The following is a 10,608-nucleotide window of genomic DNA, read 5'->3' on the forward strand; positions in this document are numbered from 1 at the left end:
CCTCAGCTAAAAAAAAATGGAGTTTAGAACTAAAGCACAACTTTTTGAATTATGTAGGGTATTACCTCAAGGCTATTCTGTCCCTTTTAATGTTTTTATCTAGGTATTCTCCTCTGCCTAAGGAGGAAGAAAGGAAGGTGAAGGGGCAACAACTGAATTCTTACAAAGGAACACAAAGACAGATTTTTTTTTTCAAAATCTGTGTTTCTGGCACTGATTTCCACTAGCCAATCATGCTTCCACTGACAACAGAAGACTAGAGAAAGCAAATCCAAACTTACCCTTTCTGGATCACCCTCAAAGTGACCACAGGAAAGAAAACTGACCCTGCCTTGTACCAAGTGATTCCTATTTTCTAGCTCTCCTATTCTCTCGTAGGTGGAGCCTTTCAGAGTTTCAGGAATTATTTCCTTTAAAATAGCATAGAGACACTTGTGACAATTAATATACTCAAAGTAATTCTAAAAATTCACAGTTACATGTATGATGACTACTCATACAATCATGTTGCATACCGTCCTTTTGGGTTGAAAATGTTATACGTGGTTAAACTTCCCAAAATAATCAGATTTGTGAACATACAGAAGGAAATATTTAATTGTGGGGATGGGGAGGAGGGAAGGGACACACACACACAAAAAAAAAAATCTCAAAAGAAGCATTTTGAGCCTATTCTGTAATCATGGCAATAGGCGTTACCACAAATAGTTCTAAAAATACAAAATTTCTCTTGAACTTTTATTGTGTGGGTTATTTGTTTTTTAGTAACCAGTGCTACAGCTGCATTTGGAGTAGTTCAAATTAGCCAAATCATGATCATATACAAGCATAAAATTTATTATTATTCTTACATAAACAATACAATAAAGAAAAAAAAACTTGTTTGGATTTTAGCCTAAGAGTTTGCTAAAAACACACACAAAAACACTATTAGTCCTGAACCAAGTGGCTAATGCCTCAATATGCAAAAAGTGGAGCAGCTTGCATTAAATTCTGTATACCTAAAGAGACATCACCAGCTGAAGTGGAAGACCAACATCTGTAAAACAAAGATGCTTTAAAAAATGATGGGACGCAGTAAGTTACCATGACCTGATGATTTAGTTGAGTATGTGACTATTATCTATACAAGGAAAGAACGCGTGCCACTGAGGCAAGCTAAGACAAAAAAAAACGAGGCAAGGAATAAAACAAGCCAAAAGAGCAGTATGCATAGCTATAGAACGATCCAAGCAGTAAACTCTGCCCACATGAACTTTAGATGTGTCAATGGAAAAACCACTACTCAAATGCTCAAAGTATGAAAGCAAACACTGAATCCGAACAACTCTAAAGAACAGGAGTGACGAGAATAAAATTTAAAAAACAAAACTAAATTAGAAGGAAACTTACATTCTCCAACGGTAATTTCTTTGCTTGCTCATTTCCTTGCATAGAGGTTACTTGTACTTCTTCTGCATTTATTCTTTTGGGTTGGTTTTGTTTCAACTTTTGTGCCCATGATGTTAAAGACTTACTAGACGATAAGAAACACACATATACCATAAATATATATTCCCCTTTTCAATGGAGAAACAATTCCTACAGAAATTAACTTCAATAGAAAGGAGGAGGAGAACAAGCACATCAATGGCGTTATGATCTACCTTGTATGTTGAGATAACACATCTCCAAAACCAATCCTCTAAAGAAAGCTGGTTCAGTTTCATAGCATACTAGCAAGATGCAAGTTCATTTTCACGATTCTCCGTTTTTCCAACAGACAGAACGTTTTTATCTCTGCAAAATACTATCACGGATTCACAGGCAACATGCTGCCCATGTGAGCTCTGATATTGGTCATGGCTGTATGAAGCCACTGCCTTTAGTCTAGCCTGACAGGGAGAGTAACAAATTCTGTGCGACTAGAGCAGAGTTTGGTCAGTTATTATGGCTTACAGACGAGCCAAAGTAGCTAAAAAAAAAAAAAAAAAAAAGGTTTACTAGATCCACGCACCTACTGGACACAGCAAAACAACAACAAAAATTAACTAAAGAGAAAATAACAAAAATAGAAAAAGTCACACATTTGGCTGTTGTCTGATACAATTTATGACTGTAATACATGCATATAAGCTGGCAAAAAAAGGCTGATTATCACAGCAAAATGTGTCATATAAAATTGGTAATCAGCTTCTACAAGAGATAAACACTGCAGAAGTAAATATGCATCACACAGAAACGTCAGACTAAAGAAACACATTTATCTACCAAGCACCTTAGGTTTTGGGGGGATTTTCGTGTGTTTACTTTAGTCTTTTTAGTTCTTACCATCAAGAAGTTCCATTCAATTCTTATGTGTTTCTAGTTATCAAAAGGCATTTACGGAGTGGGGACTGTATAATAAAGTTTACCACTTACCTGTTTTTTTTCCCACATTGCGCTTCATTTACCTTACATTCACATTCAACAGGAAAACCTAAAATATCATTCCTTCCTGATGAGCAGTTTTCCTCTATTTTTTTTGGTAAAAGTTCTCTTGTATTTTGAACACTGGCTACAGCTGCATCGCTCTGCAATACTGCTGCATCACCCTGTCCTTGAGAAGTTTTCTCCGTGCAGTCTGTGCACTTGATAACGTCATTAGATTTGCTAGCGTTCAGTTCAGAGGCAGAAAGGGTGCCATACCCACTGTTCATCGAAGCATCATTTGCAAAACATTCCTGATACAGATCAGATGCATTTGGCTGAGTTTCTGATTCATTAGATCTAAGCTGATTGACAATGCATTCATTTTCTTCAGAGACTTCAGATTGCATCCCCATTTGACTTCCTATTGACGAAAAAGCGTCTGTAACCTTCACGGGCAAACTTCTGCTCTTGCCAACACCCCAATTGCTGATCTGCAGTTTCACTAACTGCCTTATTTCATCCTGAATCAGCTAAAGGATAAAAACAAACGGTAGAATTCCCATGAGATCATGCTACAAGTCATATTTATATCTTGATCCATCTTCAATTCACGTTATTAGGGAGGGAATTAGTGTACTTCTTTCAAACAATTCCAATTTTTCAATGCGTCCACATCTCATGCATAAAAGTAGATATATGCATACTGTGCAGAACAGTAAAAGGTGAATGGTAACAACTCTATATCCAAGCAGTGAATTACAGGTCTCAGTAGTCATTTAATTATGTAAAAAAACATGCATGCGTGTATTGGCTACATGCCTTCAGAACTACAGTTACCTATCAGCCACCTAAAGAAATACCAGTTATCCAGGCATATCATTAGAAGTGGACAAAGTCCTTGGCTAAATTTAAGTCTAAAAGACTTTATAATTTGGATTTACATATTTAAAGATTGTAAGGATGCTTTAATGGAAGAATAAACCATTACTCTGTTACACGAATAGGAATAATGTACCTCTGTAAGATTATTCACATAAAACGTGGCTTCAAAATATCTGATTTAAGTAATGCATTATTGGGTAGTTCATTTAATAAAAATATTTACATTTTGATTTATTGTTTTTTGGAATATGATAGAGTGGAGCAAATCTATAACAAGGTCACTTGAAGAGACTTAACAGGTTGTTTAGTCTGCAACGCCTGCAAAGAATTATTTCATATGTATATAAACTCATCCACTATACTAAATTGTTTAGTAGTGTGCTAGTATACTGAAATAACTAATTTTTCTGTCCAGAGCTATGAAAAGACTTCACGCTAGTGCCCACGGCTGTGCCCTTTGGCCAGGGAGCTGCACTTCCACAGAGCAGTACTGCAGTTACTGAACACTCTGTGGGCGCACAGCTCCTATTACACATTACAAGACCAGAGTATATGGTAGCTTTCAAGAACACATTTCAAACCAATTTCTCCCTGGAAAAAAAAAAACTCGACTTTCAATAATTTTAAGAACATGAAACTCTAGTACTGCTTTATTCACAGAGCTACAGTACATTACTCACATACGAATAGCAGGTGCAAAGCACAAATTGATCAAAACTCATCCGTTCTTTCAAAGTGAGAATTTTTTTTAAAAAGGCTTAATTCTAAAGGAACCTACGTGTAATGCTAGTCAGAATCAAGCCTTGTATGTTCTACAAACTTGCAAAACAATTAACAACTGAATTTCAGGTCACTCTTTCTATTAAAAAAAAAAACAAACAGGGATGACGTTTCTGCAATAACAAAGTTTTTGGTGATTTGAATCATGACCAAAGCAGTAATTTAGGATTTAATTCTGTGACTCAACTCTGTTGAAGAAGGTAGGGAAGGGAGAATAAAAGGGAAGAAACAGAGTTGTGGGGGAAAAAAACTGATCAGATTCCCTGCTGGCATTTAATCTTCGTCAATAGTACTTTGCAGGAAAGGTGAAAGACTATTATTCTAATTAAGCAGTACTTCTACTTCTCCTTGCAGAGTCACAAATAGTTTCAAGAGAAGAAAAGGCCTAGGAAAATGAAATTTAAGAAATTTGTATAGAGTTTTGGGATTATAGGTAGGTTTCTTATGTTTTTAAATCTTCTTCAATAAATCCTGATTTTAGGATGATACACAGTTGGTGACAGGATGTCATTAGCACACTTGTATTTTACTGTATAATTTGCACCAGCTGAGGGCTGACCCCAGCGTAATTCCAAAATGAACTCAAGGTTTTTTGACTCATATTTTGGTATGACGATATATTTTCATAAGCACAGTTGGTCTTGAAACACAGCATAGAGCAAGTCTTATCTCAGAGCCGGAGTCAATGCTAAAGCAGCATCTTGCTTTTCTACCCCCAAATAGTAGGTTATTAAATTGGGGTTTTATATTTATTATTATTAGAACATGTTGAATCCCCTGTGTTTTAGAAAATTCACTAGCCTACCAGTTGAAGTTTGGAATAGTTCCATCTGGTTTACCTAATGCATTCATACAACTGAAAATATGTTACAGCCATTGATTTTTACATTTAGTGAGGCAGTTCATGCAGTTAGTTAAGTCCCTGCTGATATCACGAACTAAACTCTTCCAGAGGTAGCCTTTCCTATTAATAAAGACAAAAAAACAGCAAAGGCAACACAATGGATTAGTCAAGACTACCACTAGCAACAAGTGAATCAAACCAGTACAGTAAGAGGAAAAGAAATACGAGGATAAGGAAACACCAGTGGGACAAAAGCAACAAGATGGGAGAGAAAAGAAAGAAAGGTGGAGGGGGAGAAACAGGAGATAGGATAAAAGGACAGTACCTCTTGTTAATTCAGTTCAGGAACTGTTGGTTACTACTAGTGTAGAGGGCATCAGGAAAGGGAAGGGAAAAACAGCAACCAAAATGATGAAGACATTAGGTATTACATAGTTAGAGTATACTGTCTTTTATACATACATATACATTTCTTCTGGTTTAATGGATAAATACACTTCAGCAAAAATGTGAATCTTCGTGTGAGCCATCTTTCTTCCTTAGAAAGGAGACTGTTTAACCAAAGGGTGAAAGAGGTGTTCAGCTATTACAGTGAACGTCTTCCTGTGCTATGTACTGACTAGGGAATCACAAGTTGCGCAACATTTTCTGATGAAAAGAAAACTGCATTGTTTCAATATTAGAAATGATACAGTCTAACAGATAACATAAAACAGCTTGTCCAATAATTGGACAAAGTCCAATTATCATTCAGGCATTCTGAGCCAACCTTTTTGACAATAAACACCTGAAAACAAATAATCCAAGAATCTTCACTTCTGAAAGGGTTCCTACCAGTTACTTGTTTAATTAGCCAAGGCTATCTCAAATATGCACCCTGTAAATTGCCAGTCCAGTCCCAGTAACCGACTGCCTGAATTGTCAGGCCCAGTACACTTACAGGAATGGAAGGGAGGGAAAAAAAAAAGACTAAGAGTTCCCAACACTGTAGTGTGCTATTTTGCATGGCAGTTGGGAAAGAAAGAAAAAAAAGAAACATTTAACCTAACCCACCCACATGAAGAAATCATTACTCACTTGGATTTGATGGTGGAACTGTTCTTGCTGGGCAACTATTTGTTCCTGGCATTGCTTTTCTACCAGTCTCAATAACTGCAGCCACCTTGTCTATTAAATCACAAGGTAAAATAATTAAGGCATACTCATATTGAATCTCTTACCTTTTATTCTAGTTACATAATGGCTTTGCATTCTTATACTTAGGCATTGACATATTACAAATTTTTCATAACATCCCTCTGGTTGTGCACCCCGCAATACATGCAGATCCCTGTCACATCCATCACAGCAAACTATTCACTATAGACATATTCACTGGAGAGGAAAAAAAAAAAAAAAGAAAAAAAAAAAGACCCTTCTACACAAAAAGGTAGTATGTCCCTAAAATTAAGCTTGGCTTTTAAAAAAATGAACAAGGGAAGTGAGTTATTCTATTTAAAAAAAAAATAATAATAACTTAAAAGAAAACACAGCTGGCAGAAAAATACAGTTGAAGTTTGGAAATGCAGGTTTCAGTTCAATAAGATCCAGGCAATCTTAAAATTGACAATTAAGTATCCTCACGTCCAGTGAACCACTTGCTCCAACACAGAAAATCTTCCTTTCGACAATTCAGCCAAAGAAAAAGATGCACAACTGTTTAGTGAAAACTAAAATATAATAAATAAATATATAGAGTTCCTAACGTGTGGTAAACTCTGAATTTTTATAACTAGTTTTATGCTAATGTTTATGGAGCCTGGTATTTGATGCCTAGGACACAGGACATAAAACACGTGCCTAAATGCAGATATCTACACTCTTTTCTTGGAGCTGTTAAAGAGCACCAAATTAAGCATCTGTCAGAAGACATTTTATTGGAGAGCAGCCAGAAAGCTCAAAAATTCTGCAAGAACCAGCCCATGGTGTGGAAACTTGATGTTCCCTACAGACTAAAAATAATGATAAAATATAAATTTTTTTTTAAAAAGGAAAAAAGGGATTGTGAGAATCAGCTCATTGCACCAAGATAATGGTTTGTGTTGTTTTAAATCTGAAAACAAACTAATAATCTACACCTCTTTACAAACAGAATAAATAAATGATGCAACTGAAACAGAGCCATTTTTAGAAGAAGAAAAAACAACTACTTTCTAGGATCTCTTCAGACTTCATCTTGACGTGCTGCAGTTTTAGAGGTTTAAAATTTTCAGTTTAAAAATTTGCAATCTCTATCTTAACACTGAAAAAAACATTCACGCCAGTATTGTAATTGTAGAACACTCATACATAAAAAGCGAAGATGAAATCGCGACAAAATCCATCCACATGATTAGCTCACAGCACTGTAAAAGCATTTGTCCCATCACAAAGAACAAAGATGTATTTAATCTCTTACTGCTAAACTGTACCACTAGATCCGTCTTATAAAATGCAAAGCTGATACAATAATATTTTTTTCTTCTTTTATATAAACATGAATATCAAATACCTCACAGTTCTTCACAATTTCTGAGTCAGCATTTCCAACGTTCTGGATATCTCGAACGAAGGAGGAAAGCAGCTCAATGGAACCAGGTATTAATGAGGACCTGCTATTCCCTGAGTAACCAGAAACTCCATTGGGATTGGACGAGGGACTTCTGGCGAAACGTGAGGAAAAACATTTCAATTATTTATTGTGCCACCTGTCCAACATAGTGGCCAAAATAATATACTACAGACCCTATACAATCATAAAAGAATTATATGCTTAATTTACATTGTGACCCTGATCATGCTGAAAAAAGCGACTTCCATAAGAATGAGGTTATTTTTCAAGAAAGTGTCACAGAATCTACAGTGTTATCTTACATACCATTTAAACACAGGAGCTTTCCAAGACAGACGGCATAATCAGCACAAATGTTATTGCTCACTAGTACAAATGTCAATAAAGACAGCTTTTCATCAAATCTATATGCTTCTTCATAGACTCTAAGGTTCTAAGTTTACAGATAGAAGCTTCTGAGAAACAAGTTACAAAATTCAAGACTACTGCCTCATTTTGAGAAGCTGCACATGCAGTAAGCGACTTGTAATTCTTATCTCAGCAAGACAACGAAGAACTTCTCCTAATCTGACACGTGGGCCATTAGTCCATATTTGCCCTTCTTATTCATTGAATATAGCTTAGACATTGAAAAGAAAAACAATTCCCTCCCCATTCTAAGTTGCACAAGGCAACGGAAGTTATAAAGTTTAAGGAAGATTTTAGCATTTCTTTCATTAAGGCTTCTCATTAAACATTTTACCTGCAATTGTAAAGAAAACTAAAATATATTAGAATATTACATATTACTTCACCTTGGTAACAACGTTATATCAAGCATACTACCTATGAAAAACAAAAATAACAGAAGCATTTGTTAGTAATTCCTTCAACGTATCATTTACCTGTTACAATTCAAATTGCAAACAGAGCTGTGGGTATTTCTGACATCAGAGTCCACAGAAGCTGAAGGGATTTCTTGCACAGCATTCACCAAGTCATGGTTTTCCATATCTTACGTCCCAGTATGAAGTGACCCTGCAAACATAAAGAATTAAGTATCACCCTCCTATTTCAAAAAGCCATTGGACTTTGTTGTTTGAAGAAACAGAATTTGATTAAAGCAGCAATTTTTTCAGCCAAACCACCCCAGGAAACGGTGGCAGTCCAAACCCAACCTCTCCTCCTGCCCTGCGCTATGCCTGCAAATAGCTGCTAGCTGGTCAGCACTGTACTTGCCGCAGCTCCTCTAACTCAGAAAGAAATCCCCATCACACATCGAGGCTGGGACATAAGGGGGTCTTTGAATCCCAGTACAGCAAAGTTGTGGTGTTTATATGTTTAAAATCTGGGATTCCACAGTCCATTTTTGAGACTTGTGTGAAGCACAATTAAAGAACGGGCCTATTGTCACTGCATTTACATCTGCGGAAGGGGGCTCTGTGCCTGCACTGCACCGAACACACTCCTCAGAAACAAAACCAAGAGCTGAGCTAGGCTGCAGCTGACCAGTTCTACCACACAGTTACGTGAACACGTGTTTTATTATTACTGCAGAATGTTGATTCAAAAATGCATCAGAACTGGTTTGAGATAATTCACTTCATTGTTAATTGGTAAAAAAGAAAAGATGTCAAACAGGAATCACAGTTAAAAACACCACAAATAAAACACATGCATACAAAACACTTGAGCGATGGACTTACAGCACTGAAAGCAGCAGTTTACAAGAACGGCAGCATAAAAACATGCTTCCAGTATCTGTACTTCCATCGAGAAAAAGGCTTTGAAACACGTTGGTTATTCACTTTTCCTACAGTGCTTATTTCAGCATCTTCTATGCCCTAGCGAATTCACCCTAAGCTCTACCACTGCAGAAAAACCTTATGATCATCTTGCAGATGGAGAACAAAAAGAGGCATTAAGAAATAAATGTCACCCTGGCAGTCTGTGACAACACCAGGAATAAATCCTTGTTGCCTCGCGGCAGCCTAGTGCCTCCAAAGCATGACCATTCCTCACAGGGCTCACAAGGACACGCAGGTTTAAACTTTAATTATTTTTAAGTATCTAGAGCCGTATCTCACTGAGAGTAGTTTTGAAATATAAAAACTCATTTCTACACGAATTAAATGGATGGACAACCGCTGCCTTCTCCCCGTTTCCCTGGAGCCAGGGGCTTTAGCACGTTCTCCAGGTGGCTTCTCCAGCGGTTTCCCTTGGGTTTGGCTGATAAGGGGCAAACTGGAAGGAAGTTACCCAGAGACACACGCCCCTCTGAGAGCGATTTTGGAAATAAAGCGGGGGGGGGGGAAGAGAAAAAAAGCTTTATTATTTTTATAACGGCGTAGAGTCCCGAAGAGCTGAAGGTTATGAGGCGGCAGAGGCACCCCGAGAGCAGCTGGGTGCCAAGGGGGGGGGGGCTCTGGCAGCCACCGGCATCGCCCGGGGCCGAGATCCCCCCTCAGGGCTCCGCAACCCCCTCAGGCCCCCGGCGCCCCCTCAGGGTCCCCTCACGATCGCGGCGCCCCCTCAGGTTCCCGCCCTTCGCCCCCGGCCCCGCGCGCAGCCGCAGCCCCTCGGCGCCCCCTTACCGCGCCTCGGCCCCGCCCCTCCTCGCGCCATAGCCCCGCCCCCTCCGCGCTCCCATTGGCCGCCCGCGCCCTCGCGCTCCTGTTGACAGCGCCGCGGCTCGCGATTGGCCGGCGGAGCTGCCGCTCAGCTAGGAAAAAGGGGCGGGGCGCTGCGGGCGGCCTGGCGGCGCTGGGGGCTGCGGCCCCGCCGGGTGCTCCCGGGGCTGGGCCCGGCCCTTACCCGCATGGCCGGCGGCGGCCTCCCTCGGCGGCCGTTAAGGGACAGCCAGGCTTGGCCCCGCCCCGTCGCCGCCGATTGGCGGTCGCTGTTCGAACGCGGGAGGGGCGGAGGGAGCGCCCTCCGGGGTTCCGCTCGCTGATTGGCTAGCTTGGCCGGCCGCCAGGCCGCGCCTCCCTCCGCGATTGGCTCGGCGGAGAAGGACGCGCGCCGCTGCGAGGGGATTGGCCAGCGCGGCTACGCGCCGGACGGCTTCGCGCAATTCGATTGGGGGAGGGCGGGGGGGGAGGGCGTGCACGAAGCTCGATTGGCTCTGGGAGGGTGCCAATCA

General features: G+C 39.8%; 1 protein-coding gene across 5 annotated transcripts in view; it reads right to left on the reverse strand.

Moving 5' to 3' along the window:
• MPHOSPH9 (M-phase phosphoprotein 9) overlaps nt 1–10,433 on the reverse strand; it is a 28,218-nt gene extending 17,785 nt beyond the window's left edge. The window contains exons 1-7 of one of the 5 annotated variants that reach the window (XM_066979233.1): nt 10,281–10,433; nt 8,372–8,504; nt 7,428–7,578; nt 5,975–6,064; nt 2,401–2,921; nt 1,393–1,516; nt 282–410 (exon numbers count right to left, since the gene is read on the reverse strand). In XM_066979233.1, coding sequence (XP_066835334.1) covers nt 282–410; nt 1,393–1,516; nt 2,401–2,921; nt 5,975–6,064; nt 7,428–7,578; nt 8,372–8,478 — 1,122 coding nt within the window. In that variant the 5' untranslated portion in view covers nt 8,479–8,504; nt 10,281–10,433. Of the gene's footprint in view, nt 1–281; nt 411–1,392; nt 1,517–2,400; nt 2,922–5,359; nt 5,449–5,974; nt 6,065–7,427; nt 7,579–8,371; nt 8,505–9,172; nt 10,004–10,060; nt 10,132–10,280 lie in introns of those variants that run through there. The other 4 variants (XM_066979235.1, XM_066979234.1, XM_066979236.1 and 1 more) reach the window with 4 other exon arrangements.
• Nucleotides 10,434–10,608: the final 175 nt, after the last annotated feature.

The sequence above is a fragment of the Anser cygnoides genome, chromosome 17 (assembly GCF_040182565.1).
Source record: "Anser cygnoides isolate HZ-2024a breed goose chromosome 17, Taihu_goose_T2T_genome, whole genome shotgun sequence".
Lineage (NCBI taxonomy): Eukaryota > Metazoa > Chordata > Aves > Anseriformes > Anatidae > Anser > Anser cygnoides.